Here is a 17,250-nt window from a genome sequence, read left to right as displayed (position 1 = left end):
TGATAGAACTCTTCCTGCCCATTAAAAAAAAAAAAAAAAAAAAAAAAATGAAACTTTTCTTCGTCCTAAGAGAAAACTACAATGGGTTACCTAAGCCAGGGGAAAAGGGACAGCGACAAAATGATACCGAAAGGTCCCAAGGAGACCAAGAACGGGCCGAGGAACCGGAGGGAAAGGACCCCATACGACCCCCAGTCCTGCTCGTGGGACACCGCCTCTTTCCTACCTTCAGGGGTCCCCGCCGCCGGCTCGGGCGGGCCGCTGGGGCTGCTGAGGGCCTCGCCGCCCAGCCCCTCCGCCTGGGCAGCATCCGAGACGACAGCGGCCGAGGACGCAGCCTGTTTCTTGCAGGACGAGGACGTCTCCGAAGAGGAAGCTATGGGAGGCGGAGTCCAACGGGGCACGAACGTGATGCCTTCTTCTTTCAGCTGACGAAGATAGTATTCAATGATTTCTTTCCCCTTGAAAATAAAACCGATGTGACGGTTAGTATGTGATCCACATGCAAATTATTCGCCCCTCCCCCAGATTTTTAAGACACTAACAGAAACCGAATAGCCGCAGAAGAAATCTATAAAAGCAACAGCCAAATGCCTCTGTGTCTGGGTTTTTCAGAATTATTTTACTTCCTCTTCTCCAAAGGTCCAGGGAGTAATTTCTAAAGAGACGGGGTTTTTCTAACGACTGACTAAAAGCACCCATGTATCACCCTTGTACTCAATCTGCGCTTTGTGTCTCGACCCAAGTTCTTTCTAACACCCTGAAAATAAAGCAAGCCTTCACATAACACTCGTGATCTCACACGGACACTCTCAAAACCAAAATCCCACAGCAGCGCTGAGCGACGGCACAAGAACGAGAAGGAAAGTTTCCCACGCAAGATGAACCTAAGAACCCGAGGCCCGGGGGTCCCCGGGGATCCCCGACAAGCGCTCCCCCTGCCCACAGACAGGCCCCCTCCCGCCTCGCCCGCCCACCCCAATCCGCCAACAATTCTGGGCAGAGGGCACAGCGGCCAGTGGCCGCACCTTCCTTCTACGTCACCGGCAACAGCAATATCTGAACTCCCACCCAGCCCTCCCCCTTCCTACAACACAAGACTCGGGGAGAGTCAAATCATTTCCGCGTCGTGGAACGGCCGGGACCGCCGACTGGCCCGTTTCCGGCCTTCTGAAAACACTGCCAGCCTCGAGCACCTCAGAGGCTCCTGCCTCCCCTTTTCCATAAAATCCCAAGCTGGACTCACTTTTTTTATGTTGCTGGTGTATTGTTTCATTGCAATTTTTTCCACTGTGCTTTCGAAACCAAAGAAAGATTTAATATCTAAACTTGCAGACTGTTCAAAACAGGTCCAATCTTCGTTTTCAGGGTGAACCTGCAGACAAATGAGAAATCGTTCCCATTAACTATGCTGATGAGTGACGGTATCATCTGTCGGCTTCTCCATCAACTGGTAACCAAAAGAAAACACTTACTCTACCAGTAACGTTACGGTCATGAAAGGCAGCAGATGGAAAATTTACACAGGGAGGCTCAAAATCATAAAAAGACCTAAATATTTGTAAAATATTCTAGAAAAAAAAAAATCGAAAAACGCCTGTTAAAAGGAGAGCTCCGCTTTCATTGGTGATTCATTCATTCACCGTATTTCCTGAGCAGGGTTCTCCAGTGTAGACCAAACGAAGGTCCCTGCCTGATGCAGCTTACGGTCTGGGGGGGGAGACAGCCAATTAGCCATGAACATAAAGAGGTAAGAAACTGAAGACAAGCGCTAAGGGAAAAAGAAAAAGCTGGAGCAGGTGAATGAACTGGGGGGCGGGCAGCAGAACTGAACAGGGTGTTCAGGCTGGCTTCATCCAGAAGGGCAGATGTGAGCACAGACCGGAGGCGAGGGCGGGAGTCCAGCAGAGATCCGGGGGCACAGCGCCCCCGGCAGAGGGCGCACTTGGAGCAGAGGTCCTTAGAGGAAGCAGCCTACGCCATCAGGGAACAGCAGGTGCGTAGGCTTGTGCACAAAGACAGCAGGACAGCAGATGTGTGAGGACGAGAAAACGAGGGGCCCTGTAAGCCACTGGGAGGCCTCTGGGCTTTTCTGTGTGAAATGCAGGAAGGCTGCAGAAAGTATGATACGATCTGACATGCTTTATTTATTTATTTAAAGTGTTTAATGTTTATTTATTTTTGAGAGAGAGAAAGAGCAGGGCAGGGGCAGAGAGAGAGGGAGACACAGGATCCGAAGCAGGCTCCAGGCTCCGAGCTGTCAGCACAGAGCCCGACGCGGGCTCAAACCCACGGACCGTGAGATCCGTGACCTGAACCGAAGTCGGATGCTTCACGGACGGAGCCACCCAGGCGCCCCTGATCTGACATACTTTAAATGGACCACTTGGGATTCCGCGCTAAGGATACGTTGTAGAAGGGTGAGGAGGAAGCAGAGAGACCCTATTAGATTATTCTGATAATCTGGTGGCAAGTTAGTGATGAAGAACAGCAGATCAGCCTGACACAGAGGTACCCATCACAGGCAAGCCCACTTTCCCGAAGTCTGCATTCCGCCCCATCGCTTCTACGAAAGACTGACATTCGTGCCTATTTTGGCTAACCAAAAGAAATCTAGGGGCACCTGGGTGGCTCAGTCGGTGAAGCGGCCGACTTCAGCCAGGTCACGATCTCGCGGTCCGTGAGTTCGAGCCCCGCGTCGGGCTCTGGGCTGACGGCTCAGAGCCCGGAGCCTGTTTCCGATTCTGTGTCTCCCTCTCTCTCTGCCCCTCTCCCGTTCATGCTCTGTCTCTCTCTGTCCCAAAAATAAATAAACGTTGAAAAAAAAAAATTAAAAAAAAAAGAAACCTAAAGAGGATTTCCTCATTTAGGAAAATGGGTGAACGTGAAAACAGCATTCACCGTTTGTTTTGCAAAAGCCGTTACGGAGGCAGCTCGTACCCCAAGCGGCGAGGATGGCACCACGCCCCCCACCCCTCCTCCAGAAGCCTCGAGACTCCAGAGCTTAGAACAGCGTCTGTGGGCCTCTGGGCTTTATCTCCGTTTATTCTGTGCGCCTGTTAGCAAGACGGGTCCTGGGGCACCAGAAGCCCCTAAACAAGCTATGTTTTGCTTTGCATACGGGAATGCTAAAAAATCTTCCCATATACACTCGTAACTCCTGCTTTGCTTTGCCCGTGTTCAGCGTACAAAAGGCTTCATGGGAACACTCTACTTTCAGAGAGCGGAGGAAAACTGTTCTCTCGGGTCCTTCCCGTGTACTTCTGAAGTGTTAGAGTGGCGCCGGAAAGGAAGGGACATGGGAAGGTCACAAGGCGACCTTGACTGCTACAACCACGCGACCCATTCTGCAGTAAACCGCAGCTGCCACCCGCTGACCCCACGCGTCAGAAGCGAGGGACGGTATCTGAAGAACACAAGGCGGTGTGCCGTTTAGCGCGACGGCCACGCGGGTCCCAGAAGCACAGGCCGGCCCCAGCCTGCGTCCTCTGCCCTCCCCGCCCCACCCCCGCGAGCGCGGTTACTCACAGTGTAGCAGCAATGTTCGTGGATGATGACCCGGTTGGAGAACGTTTCGTTATGGGCCTCGATGTGCAAAGTACGTTCCCGAGAATTCAGTGAGTTTTTTTGGACAAAATAAACATAATCGACTCCTGCAATCTTTAAAACAAAAAGGAGAAAACGGACTTATTAATGACACCGAGTGCAACAGAAGCCGCGAGCGTTAAGTTCGTCTGGCAGGGGGACGGCCTCAATGTCCCCGTGGGTACCTTTTTCAGCAGCCTTGGTGCGTCTATGTCCAGCTTGCAGCGCCGTTCTATAATGTGAACGGCCCCGTCTTCGCTCTTGAACTCGTTCACGGTGTCACTGTCCACAAACATCGGGATCAAAGGACACGTAGGGAACCTCCTTTCGTAGGCCTGGGGATAAATTGTTTTAAAAAAAGGAATTGAACAGAGATGCGACCCGACAGCCCGTCACTGAGATTCTCCCAGGAATAAAAGCATCTCCCAGGGCGCCTGGGTGGCTCGGTCGGTGAAGCGGCCAACTAACTCTTGATCTCAGCTCAGGTCTCGATCACAGGGTAGGGAGTTCAAGCCCCGCATCGGGCTCCGCTCTGGGTGCAAAGCTTACTTCAAAAAAAAAAAAAAACAAACACGGCATCTCCTGATACACGTCCACGCGTCACCACAGAGCTGCCTTTGTCTTTACATCATAAGCTTTTGTTAAAAAAGAAAAAGACATTCTGTGTTCATGGACTGGGAGACTCAGGGCAGTAAAGACGTCAATCCTTCCCACGTGGCTACAGAGGTTTAACACAACTCCTATCGAAATCCCGGCAGGGCTCATCTTTGTCTAAGCTACAGACAAGATTATTTTAAAATTTATATGGAGGGGCGCCTGGGCGGCTCAGTCGGTCGAGCATCCAACTCGATCGCGGCTCAGGTCACGATCTCACGGTTCATGAGTTAGAGCCCTGCGTCCGGCTCTCTGCTGACAGTGCGGAGCCTGCTCGAGAGTCTCTCTCTCCCTCTCACCCTGCCCCTCCCCAGCTTGCACTCTCAAAATAAATAAACTAAAAAAAAAATAAAAGTTTATACGGAAAGGCAGGAGAACTAAACCGGCTAAAACAATTCTCAACAAAAAAAGACTAAACTGGGAGGAATAACTCCAAGTGGTGTGGGATCGGTGCCTACTGCGCAGCCACGGTGACCCAGGCCTGCGCGGCTGGCGGTGGAAGGGACACAGAAGTCACAGGGCAGACAGCCGTACATCGACCCACACAAATACGCCCAAGTGATTTTCGACAGAGGGGCAGGAGCAATTCAACGGAAGAAGGACGGCCTTTCTGTCCAGCAAATCTGACTGGAGGCCTTGCACACCAACAGGAAGGAACTAAAAAAAAGGACCTCAACCTCAACCCCACACCGTATGTACAAATTAGCTCAAAACGGACCATGGACTCAAACGTGTTTGTAACCTGCTTGAAATGACAACTGCAGAAACGCAGAACGGATTGGCGGTTGCCAGGGGCGGTGGGGGGGGAGTGGGTGCAGCCGTCAAGGCACTCGGAGAATGTTCAGTAGCTTCGCTGCATCCACGGCGATATTCCGGTTGTGACGACGGACCACAGTCTCCCTAAATGTTACGGGGGGCGGGGAGGAACGGGTAAGGAACACAGGGGAACCCCCGGTGTCATTCCTGGTGAATAGCGGTATTAACATATCGTGACTCTTCAATTATCGCAAACTACGAAACTTAAAGCATGAAAAAAAGCTTCACTCCCTGTATAATTCATCCAAACTTTTCGACAATGCACTCAGGCGCCCGATTTAGTTTACGGCGTAGCGAGTGTGTGGTGATCTGTGAAGACAGCTTCGCTGACGACCTATTGAATTTACGCTAAAACTGAAGCCACCCGGCGGCTCGCGGGGCTGCAGGAACAGGAAACCGAGGCGGCCGGATGACAAGTGTCTGGGCTCTAAGAAGAAGCATGAAAAAGCAGCCCGGGGCTGGGCCCAGCACCTCGGTGACGTGATGTTCCTATTAAAGTGACAAATGCCCCTCCGCCAGCTGTCCTAAAAATGGGGGGGGGGGCTGACTTCCCGCCTTAAGTTAATCACAACCACACACAGATTTGAGGAGAAATGTATGCTGTTGACAAGATGAATGACAACCTCAAAGTGGCAGCGACCGCTGCGATGTGACCTCCGACAAGGGGCGAGGCGTTCCGGCGCACGGCCAGACTAACACGCTGCCTTCCGGGGAGCAGTTTCCTGAAGCTGCCCGTGGACAGACCTGACGTCTGAACAGAAGTAATACTCAGGTCGCAGCAGCTGCACTGAACCCCCCCATAAAGCACCAGAGCAACCTATTTCTTATTTTTTGTATTTACAATTTTTTTGTATTTGTTTTTTAGAGAGAGAGGGAGGGAGGAGCAGAGAGAGAGGGGGACAGAGGATCCGAAGCGGACCCTGTGCTGACATCAGCGAGCCCGATGCGGGGCCTGAACTCACGGCCCCTGAGACCCATGACCTGAACCGAAGTCGGGACGCCCCTACCAGAGCGACCTATTGATCCCTCCACCCGGTTTCACTAATCTCGCTCTAAGCATCCTCAATAACCTGGTACATATCTCCTCTCCTCTCCGTAACATTACAGGGCTACACCAGTCTGCAAATTTCCGGCTGTGCTCCTGCTGTCTATGTAAGATACCACGCGAGGCAATAGGGGAGGCAGTGGAAAATGAAGCAGACAGTTCAGGAAAGGGAGTCAGGGTCATACACGAGTGTGTCCTAAGAATAAGCAAGTGCCACAGAGGTGTCAGGAGAAAGAGAGCACCCTGAGCTCTGGAGAGAGGGGTGGTGTAGGAAGGCTTCGTGGAAGAGGGGGCATTTACACTGGGCCTCAAGGCACACGACTGTTTATAGTCATCGAGGAGGGGAGAGATTTCTAGGAAAGAGAACCCAGGAGCGTGGCCTCAAGGGAATGCCGCAGGGCGAGCGGGGACCGAAAGCCAGTGGAGGAGGGAACGGTGGCCTGCAGTGACACTTGTGACAAGGCCTGTCCCTGCTGAGCACAGCCCACGTGGCCACACCAAACCCAACGGAAGGCCTGGCTCTCCTGGAGTTGACCTACCTCACGGGGCGATGGAGAAGGAGGGAAGTCTACCTTGTGACCAGAGTCGCCCTTTCAGAAAATCAAGGACAGTCATGCACAGGGCGGTCTGGAAGGGAGGCAAAACTTACATGGTGGCCAGTTATAACTGCTTTTTAAAAGTCTTTACTTTGGGGGTTGAAAACATATCCTTCCTATTTACCTACTCCCCCCCCCTCCTCTCAAATATATTCTGCATCCCATTAACTGCTATAATCTTGACAAATCACACAGCATTCGTCTCTTAATGCATTTGAAATCAACAACATGGAAGGAGTTTATCGAACTGCTCAGACCATACCACACCGAAGTCTCTGGGAGGCCCTAAAATATGCCTGTATTGAATATTGCACACGGGAACAACTCTAGAAAAAAAAATTTGCTATCATTTGTTTTACAGACACTGAAAACCATCTAAACTGAGTTTTAAATTTTAATACATTACAAAAAAAAAAAAACACCCTGGCTTTGTATACTCCAGCGCTATGACATATCAAAAAATTGAAATACAAGGATTCAAACAAAAAGATTCTTTTTAAGTTACATACGGGGTAGAGTAGGCACTCGCCAAGAAATACCCGAAGCCGGGATCTCTCCTATCAAAGGACCTATTAGATCATTTTCAAAATGCCCACAACATCCTCTAAATTCTTGCAACAGAGTGGTCAGCACAGGGCACTACCCACACAGCCCAGTCTTCAATTTAAGACACAATACAAACTCTCCATTCCCTGTAAAATCACCCATCCGTGTAGACGCCTGTTTTCACTGAGACTCGCTTTTACTTTGGCCAGATGGCCTTAGGCGTGACAGTGCTAATGCACGACCCACCCGGGGAATCGGTACACTCTGCAAAGCTGTCTGTGCGGAAGGTTCCTAGCAAGCTTCTCCCTGCTTCCCTGCGCGCCCCGGTCACCACCTGCCCCCTGTCCCCAGGCGCACCACTCAGCCACTGGGCAGGGGCCAGTCCATGTGTCTTCGCATCGCCTAAAACAAAGTCAGTGTTCAATAAACATTTTTTGAATTATGGAATAAAACCTTGCTAGATAGGGGCGCCTGGGTGGCTCAGTCGGTCCACGTGTCCGACTCGGCACAGGTCATGATCTCAGGTTTCGTGAGTTCAAGCCCCGCGTCGGGCTCTGTGCAGAGCTGATTTCAGATCCTCCGTCTCCCTCTCTCTCTCGGCCCCTCCCCTGTTCGTGTGTGCTCGGGCTCTCTCTCTCTCAAAAATAAACATTAAAAAAAAAAAAAAAAAACCTTACTAGATAAAGCAACAAACCCAGCTCTTTGTCTCTGTGCTCACTTACCTGGGCCAATCTTTCAGAGATATATAAGGCTCAGGAATTCTGCGTACCATTGGCACAGAAAAGCCTAACTTTCTAGAGGGTTATAGAAAAGGAAGATCACAAAACGGTGACAAAACTTTAGTCTCTGAAACTGCTTACGGACACCAGACCCCAGTTTTTCAGCACAAACTACAATCTACAAACTTGCTGCAGCCTCTGAAAAACAGAAGCATTCCAATCTTATTAGAAACATTTATGCACATTCTAGTTTTGCCCACAGGAAGGGCCTAGAAGCAATGACACCTCAGCAGCAACAAGAAACTTGGCATCTAGAGCTCGGTTTCTAAATACCACTCAGGACTAGAGAAGAAGGCATGCACTGTCAAGAAATGACTGATTACAGGTCTGAAGGGAAAGGTCAAGGTGAATCTGAAGTACTTACCAGAAATAAGGATGTGCTCAGTGACGGAGCGGGGGCATGTCAAAAGGACACAGGAACCAGCCTGAAGGGGTTCCACTCCCCCCTGTTCTGAGATCACTTGAGCACCAGAAAGAGAAAAGATAGTGATACTCAAGAGAAATGGGCGGGGGAGGAAATCTTACAGACAAATGCCACCTAATAACCACAGGAGCAAACAACACAATCAGAAAACCACAATTCTGCAACCACCGATTTATAACTGGTTCGGGCAAGGATCGACACAGGGCACCTGCTGAAAGGCTGGAAGAGACAGCACGGTCTCCAAGATCACCCTGCAGGTTGTCAGTTACAAAGGGACAGATGATGGAAAGCTGTCCCTTTGTAATGGAAAGATCTATCTAGCAGATGCCAGCTCCGGCCAAGGATTTAACTCAGGACCAAGCACGGGACAACGTGCCGAGCTGCTGTGACACAACGGAAGCACGCACGACCTCTGCAGACCTCACAACAGAAAGGGAGGAAATAATCAAGACAAGTCCAAGTTACGGGGCACTGCACAAAAGCACCGGCCTGGACCCTTAAAAAATGAGAAAGGCCACTGTCTTGAAAGATGCACAGAAAAAGCCAAGAACTATCTAGCATGAAGGCAATTAAAGAGACAGGACTACCAAAGGCTATGCTGCATTGGCTCTTTGGAATAAAAATAGCTCTAGAGAACATTTAAGGACATGTGCCCATGCATCACACACTAAATACTACCATTCTGTCCGTGTGAAATTTCGCCGGTGTGATAACGATGACCGTTAAGCAGTGTTTCTATTCTGAGGCAATAATGCTTTAGTACTTAGGGCAAGTGTAATGATACAGCTTCTTTCAAACGGTTCTGCAAGACTCAGGCTGTGAGTGTGTGCATGCGCGCGCGCGCGTGTGTGTGTGTGTGTAAGAGATAAAGAGAATGTATTAGACGTGTATTTGATACACTTCATCAACTTCTTTAATAATGGAAATTTCTCAAAGTAAAAAACTGGGGACACTAGCAACAGGGGAAGGTCACTTCGGGGGGGAAGGGCAATATGGAGACCAACAGTGCTTTTGCACGGAACTGAGTACGACCTTGTCACATCTTACCCAGCGTGAGGTTTGGCCCAGCTCCAGCCCGAGGTGGAAGGCCAGGTGAGAGGTCCCCCGGGGCCCTGCGCCTCGGCACGGGGGCCTCCGGCCCGGCCCGGCCACCGTGGCTCTGAGGGGACGCGGGCCCAGAGAGCTCCAGCTGCCGGCTCTTCACGAGAAGGCAGCAGTCTGGATTTCTGTGTGCCGCTTCCCCATTCTGAAGGCTTAGTTCGTGCCCACGGGCCCACGTCCGCAGGCCTTCGAGTCTCCTCCCTGCACCTCTCTCTCCAGAACTGGGCAGGAACCCAGGCTTCAGTTCTCTCCGGGTTCAAATCACCGCCTCGGGAGAGCCACAGGAATTTCCCTCCGTCTTAGTTTTCAGGAACTATCCGCAGTATTATTATGTCACTTCCTAATCACACTCGGCATGTATCCACCACAAAAATCAAGAAAGGCCTGAACAGAATTAAATTTCCCAGAAGGCATTTTTCCAGCGCGAGAGAAATGTTCTTCGATGTCCTCTCTTAAAAGGAAAAGCTTCTTTCTCCAGAGACCAAGAGACGTTGACTATCATAATCATTGGCTCACTCGTTTCGTTTCACACAGCCATTGTTTCACTGATAAAAACAAAAGCAGGGCCTTAACCCATTTGCCCCAGGGAGGGAAGCTGCCTGCTGGGTAACTCGGCTTCCTCCCACCTTCCTACGCCCGCTCTTCCTCTTTCAAAAGGGATCTCTGAGCCTGTAATTCGGGAGCTTGGCAACAGCACTTTCAGTCTTTAACCAAACTTTGAATGTAATTTTGAGACATTAAAAGCTTGTACTGTGCTAAATAAAACCATATTTTAGTGAAGACATTGCAACTTGAGAAGTAAGGAGCTTAACAGCGCATTCTGCCAGGAGCACCCATTTAAAAGAAATTCCAGTTAAAGAATCTACCTTCAGATTGAACTAGGTTCATACACAACTTAGCCAGCGAACTAAGCCAGCCGCTTCCCGTACGACTTGGAGATCCTACGGCACTGGACGTGACCCTCAAACGCACTTAGACGCAGAGCTGGTTTTACCCCGGAAAGACTCCAGAAGTGGAAAAACCCTAAATACGGCGGGAGTCTCTCAGGAGTTGCCAGTGCTCGAAGAGGCAAATATAAAACGCATCGGGGAGACGTGGGAAACCGACCGAAGCCCCTCAGAGTCGGCTCTCCGTAAGTCGCCGACTTGGCAGACATGACAGCCACATACAGAGGGCCTGCCGTACGAGCCACCGCGTTGAGATCTAGACAACGTGACTGTGGAAGACACAGGGACGGGGCTTCTTCAGAAGCAAGACACAGACACACGTACCGTCCACAGCGAAGAAAAGACAGGGAGGAGGTCACGGACAGCAATGCACCGTGCTGACAATAAAAAACTGCTTCAGACAGTGGGGGGGGGGGGGGGGGGGGACATGGCTCCAGGATGGGTGGCGAGAGCGTGTGTGCGGAAGGGAACGTTCCCGATGGGGGCCACGGGAGCGACAGCCCAAGGGAGGAAACACTCCGTGGACACGCTCCGGAGCAGCCGTTCAGACCCGCGGACACCGCGTCACCTGCCTCAGAAGCGGCTCAGGCACAGGAGTCGTGCTGGGAAGAGCTTCGGGCACCTGGTCTGTTGCTGAGACTCCAAAGCACACAAACAGCTCGGCTAAGTGAAGGCGTGAAGAGTGTCAACAGCCCGAGGAACCTGGCCCCCCCCCCCCCCCCCCGACACTGCATGTGGTCGCAACTCAAGTCCTTGATGGGCTCTTGAATTCCGCCTCCGCTATTACAAGACAGGCGGACTTCTATTTAGTCCACTAGTAAGGCGAGGTTCCAAATCACGTGCTTACTTGTGAATAAATGTGTTCATTCTTTTTTTACTTTTTTTAAGTTTATTGATTTTTGAGAGAGAGAGAGAGAGAGAGAGAGAGAGAGAGAGGGAGAGGGTGGGGGAGGGGCAGACGGGGGGGGGGGAGAGAGAGAGAGAGAGAGAGAGAGAGAGAGAGAGAGAGAGAGAGAGAGAATCCCAGGCAGGCTCTGCACCATCAGCGTGGAACCCAACGCGGGGCTCGAACCCACGAAACTGAGTGAGCCAAAACCAAGAGTCAGACAGACGCTCAACCGACTGAGCCGCTCAGGCCCACTCAGGTGTCGCTATATATATACATATTTTTTATATATATATAAAAATATATTTTTATAAATATAAAACAAAGTACTTATAAAAACTTAAATTTTTGAAAATTTGAGTCCTTTCCAAGAAAAGTTATAATCCAATCAGTTGTGATACACTTCCATTCATCCAAAGTCTTCATGACCAACCCAGTCAGATTAGCGATTTTCAAACGAGTTCAAGACCATGAGCGGACTAACTGGGGTAACAGGGTACAGACAACTGAGTTAACACCAAAGTCCCCATCCTCAGTCACCGGCCTTCAGTGGGACCCACAAATCAAGTCACAACAGACTGGACTAGCCCTGGGAAGGTCACACAAGAACACACAAAGATTCTACGGCAGCTAAAAAAAAATTCGCAAACATCTGACAGGTGCCAAGCCGTCTCCCTCTGGGATCAAACACATCTGAAGTGTAAATGAGGGATTTCGTCTCAGACAACCTCAATTCCAGGGTTCTGAGGACACACTCTCTCTGGGTGACATTTAGTGTGGAGAGGGCGTGAGTCGGGCCCACGGGGCCGGGAGCTCTAAGGACAGGGCATCATGACCGACGCCAACGGGATCCAGTACAAGAGGCTGGACCCTCTTCTAGGACCTTCTCCGTGGAGCAGGGCCACGATGAGCGAAGACAGGAGCGCAGCCGAAGCGCAGATGGCGGACGTGCGGCTCCCACACCTTGCGCCACAGTGTCCCGACTGCACGCACATTCTTCTGACCGTCCCTCGGTCCCACGGCCGCCCTCACAGCCACCACACCGCGGGAGACACCGGCCGTGTTTCCTGGCGACCAAGGAGCCGGCTCGGTGCGCTCCCCCACACCCCCGGGGGAGACAGGCGGGTACCGGGAGGCACTGGGAAGAGAGCAGGTCAGGCCCCGTGTCCCTCGTTCACACACCTGTGCCCCTGCTCTGGACGGTTCTCAACACGGAACGGCTGTGTTAAAGGACGGAAAAACTTCGCAGTTTCTTCCCCAATCCACCTATTTTCGGTGGGACCACAGCACACGGACGCGGGACATGGTGCCACTGGGGGCGGCGGGCCTCCCTCAAGCAGAGGGGACCGTGCACGGCGGCCACCTGTGTCCCCTGCCCTGTCACCGGCCTGCAGACGACCAGCAGTGCCGACAGCGGCACAAGCAGAAAGAGCCTGCTGGAAATTACCCACAAGATCAAAGGACTTCACGTGCGAGGAGTTTCAGTTCCAGCGAGGTCGCTACCCTTCCTTATCCATACTACGATATTTGTAAAGAGGGCCCCAAATCACACAGCAGGAGGGTTTTTGCCGGCCTCTTCGACAACTCGGGTGAGTGAGACCCAAACCGTGCCTGACTCCGCTCCAAAGGGCAGGGTCCCACACCCCTGAGCGCGAGGTGGGACGGGAGCCCCCCAAACCCAGATGCCTGGCAAAGGTCTCTCCGCGAGAGTAGCGGGAACTGGCCCTCCATGAACTTCTATCTAGTTTAGGATGTCCTACCACAAACGTTTCGACCGTGAGGGTCCCAGCCCAAGTAACCGCGAGTCCTTGACAACAACAGAACACTGAGCCAAGGAGCAGGTGCAGGTGCAGCGGGCGGACCGCAGCAGAATGTGATGGCGCCCGTGACCGTGCCCCTGCCAGTGCTGCCCCCTCCCCCCCCACCCCCACAACCACGACAGCAGGACGTCAACCTGCACCCACGGCAGCACGTGGCCCGAGCACACTGCTCCCGGCTCCCGGCAGAGAATCGCGAAGTCGCTATCTGACAAGGGCCAGCAGAGTCCCGGGACTCCTCAATGTTTGAACCGCTGCTGTAAGAACCAAACGAGCAAGAAAACACAGAACTGTCCTTAGAAGAAAAATAATCAATCATCCGAATCTATTTCAAAATTCGCATATGTTCGGGGAGGGGCGGCAGCGCCTGGGAGGCTCAGTGGGTAGACCAAGCGACTCTCGACCTCAAGGACGTGAGTTCAAGTCCCACGCCGGGCACAGAGCTTATCTGGCTCCAGCAAAGCTACCAGGCACAATAGCTTCTAGTTGTTTCTGGTTAAAGACAAACGTGAAACCATTCCTTCTCTCCTTGCGTGTGCAAGCAGCTGTACGGCTACACTCCTGATTCAGTAAGGTCTTCTAGAATACTCTACCTTACGGTACTTGTCATGTATTCCTTCTCGAGAATTTCCGGGCAAGACTACGTGGAAACTTCTGTGAACACAATTTAATAGACCGACACAGAGTTCTTGAGCTTTCAAATGAAATTCCAAGAACCGTCTAGGATGCTCGACAAACCAGACCTTCTGCTTTTTAGCCTAGAGTAGAAAGCTAAGGCCCTCACGTGTTCCACGGTATTATGTTTCCGGAAGAGCTGGAGATCGACAGCTCAGACACTAGCCTGGGGGTGACTTCAGTTTGTTTACAGTCTTGCAGATAAGCGATGAGGACATTTCTGACTGGCTTCTCTGGGAACGTTTGTCCTCGGGCACCACCACATGGTGCCCTACGTCAGAGGATTCTAAATGCCCCTTCACAGCACCCTTGACATCTTAGGAGTTTGCACGACGTCCAAGAAATGCTGACTACCAAGCGTGTTTTCTCAAAATGTAAAAAACACCCGACAGCACTGTGGTGCCCTGGGGTGCCTCGGCACAGTGCGGGAACTGCGGCTGCAGGTGCTTTATTTTTTTTACATGTTTGTTTATTTTTTGAGAGACACAGACAGAGCCCAAGGGGAGGGGCAGAGAGAGAGGGAGACACAGAATCGGAAGCGGGCTCCAGGCTCCGAGCTGTCAGCACAGAGCCCGAAGCGGGGCTCGAACTCACAGACCGCGAGATCGTGACCTGAGCCGAAGTCGGACGTTCAACCGACTGAGCCACCCAGGCGCCGCCAAGCAAGTGCTTTAAATGTTACTCATTTGTTCATAAGTTCTGCCTGCATAGAGAGGCAGTATTCAAAACCCGAACAAATGAGCTTCAATACAATGGATCATTCTCTACCATCAAACTTTCTATCAAAAACAAAGGGTCCAGTGTTCTGGTAAGTTTCCAAATTCTGCACAGAGATCCTGGAAAAGCAAAGAGATGGGTGAGCAAAGCTTCTGTAGTAAGTGAAGGGCCAAAAAACAAAGACTTTCAGCTTCACGGGCCAGGTAGTCTCTGTCGCAAATACCCAACTCTGCTTTTATAGGACAAAAACAGCCACAGGTAATACGCGAACAGATGAGTGCGGCCGTGTTCCCTTAAAACTGTATTTACAGACACCAAAAACTGAACTTCATATACTTTTCACATGTCATGAAATATTATTCTTTGGAATTTTTCCTAACCATTAAAAAATATAAAAACCATGGGGCGCCTGGGTGGCTCAGTCGGTTAAGCGGCCGACTTCGGCTCAGGTCACGATCTCGCGGTCCGTGAGTTCGAGCCCCGCGTCGGGCTCTGGGCTGACAGCTCAGAGCCTGAAGCCTGCTTCAGATTCTGTGTCTCCCTTTCTCTGACCCTCCCCCATTCATGCTCTCTCTCTGTCTCAAAAATAAATAAACGTTAAAAAATATATATATAAAAACTAAATATATATATACATATATATAATTTATACATATTTTTATATATCATCTATATGATCTATATATAAAAACTAAGAGCTGTTTGCAAAGACAGGCAACAGGGCACAGTCTGCCCACCCCTGATCTAAGAGATGAACTCTAACAGGTTCCATTTAATTATTTTCTCACAAAAATTCCAGAGTTCTTGAAAATGCCAATCAGAGGGTGGGTGATGGGTATTGAGGAGGGCACCTTTTGGGATGAGCACTGGGGGTTGTATGGAAACCAATTTGACAATAAACTTCACATATTGAAAAAAAAAAAAAAGAAAATGCCAATCAGTCAAAACTGTGGACAAAAAAACTTTACCCAAAATAGAAAGAACTGTGAAGCCATGGATGGTCACTTCATACGTTTTATGTTTATTTACCTGAACCGTCCTCCATGAGAAGGCAGGATTCCAACAAATACACATCTAACTGACATCCGCAAATCTGACTATGTACATTTCACCCAAAAAAGGAGTGGGGAGGAGGGGAAAGGAGAGAATGCATTTGAAGGATTAGGAAAACACCCACCATTCCACGCAATGAACAGACGACTCTGGAACTCTGTCATCGAAACCAGCAGCCACTAACCACATGTGGCTAGTTAAAAGGTAAGTAACTTTAAAATTGAGTTCCTCAGCCTCACTGGCCACATTTCAAGTTCAAGAAGTTGCTGATATTCTTGGCTGATTGACAAGGAACATTTTGACCTGACAACTACACACCTTTGTCCTAGTTCGTGTCCCTAGAACGTCTGTGGGGACTGCGGTGAGCCCTAAATAATAAGTCTAACGATAAATGTCTTCTCTCCTCGAGACCCAGAGAGTCATTCGTACTTCTTGATAAGCTAATTATACTAGTCTGAGTTTCAAATCTGTTTTATTAACTGGGTCTTGTTATTTAAAGCCTTTTGTCCAGATGCAGAATAGGAGGCCAAATCACCTATTTAAAAATTTCTGGGGGCGCCTGGGTGGCTCAGTCGGTTGAGCGTCTGACTTCAGCTCAGGTCACGATCTCGCGGTCCGTGGGTTCGAGCCCCGCGTCGGGCTCTGTGCTGACAGCTCGGAGCCTAGAGCCTGCTTCGGATTCTGTGTCTCCCCCCTCTCTCTCTGTCCCTCCCTCGCTGGCACTCGGTCTCTCTCCCTCTCTCTCTCAAAAATAAATAAACATTAAAAAAAAATTTTTTTTTTTTTAAATTTCTGGCATTGGAGGCAATTTTTTAGAGAACAGGCAGCTTCTGACCGCACACACCAATCACAAAGGTGACTTCGGGTGAACAACAAACAGTTCATTCCTTCCAGGACTGAGGAGGCCCCCCTCCTCTCGGCGCCCCCACCTTCCTGCTCCACCCTCCCCACGCCTCTCGTGGTCTGAGTCCCAGATCCAGTTGCCTTTTCTGCCTAGAATAGAACTTTAGCAACTACTTTTCATCTTCCTTTTTGCTGACAGCCTGAAAAGTAGCCCTCTGTTTTCCAGCCTGCAAGTATTAATCCAGATTTGAAAATAAATTACAGGAGCAATAAAAAATAATAACAATAAATCACAGGTTTCCATCTTGATTCTAACAGACCCAAAATCTTAGAAAGGTGCTACGAAATCAGAAAGCGTTCTCTTTTCGGGGCGCCTGGGTGGCTCAGTCGGTGAAGCATCCAACTCTTGATTTCAGCCCAGGTCACGATCTCACGATTCGCGGACTCTGCAAGATGCCTGCTTGGGATTCTCTCCCTCCCCCTCTCTCTGCCCCTTCCCCACTCGTATACCCACACGCTCTCTTTCTCTCTAAAAAATAAATTTTAAGAAAGTTAAAAAAAATGCTTAAGTGTTATTTTTTTTAAACCCCAATGTCTTCTGCTGCAGTATATATAAATAAACCCACCCAAGGAGACCCTCTTCAGCAATACAATGTGATGAACGATTCATCCGTGCATACATGAATGAATCAAAGTAATTACGCTGAATCAAAGAAAACAGGCAAAAAAAAAAAAAAAGTACGTGTGGTTCTGTAAAATTCTAGGA

General features: G+C 50.2%; 1 protein-coding gene across 4 annotated transcripts in view; it reads right to left on the bottom strand.

Annotated features, from left to right (window-relative positions):
• Positions 1-17,250, bottom strand: part of SEC14L1 (SEC14 like lipid binding 1) — an 89,339-nt gene that overhangs the window by 15,811 nt on the left and 56,278 nt on the right. For all 4 annotated transcript variants that reach the window (XM_045045102.1, XM_045045101.1, XM_023244091.2 and 1 more), the window contains 4 exons: positions 3,771-3,920; positions 3,529-3,660; positions 1,247-1,375; positions 227-461 (listed from right to left, as the gene is read on the bottom strand). In XM_045045102.1, the coding sequence (XP_044901037.1) occupies positions 227-461; positions 1,247-1,375; positions 3,529-3,660; positions 3,771-3,920 (646 nt within the window). The remainder of the gene's footprint in view (positions 1-226; positions 462-1,246; positions 1,376-3,528; positions 3,661-3,770; positions 3,921-17,250) is intronic.

Source organism: Felis catus, chromosome E1 (genome assembly GCF_018350175.1).
Source record: "Felis catus isolate Fca126 chromosome E1, F.catus_Fca126_mat1.0, whole genome shotgun sequence".
Classification (NCBI taxonomy): domain Eukaryota; kingdom Metazoa; phylum Chordata; class Mammalia; order Carnivora; family Felidae; genus Felis; species Felis catus.
This window is presented reverse-complemented; position numbering and strand designations above follow the sequence as displayed.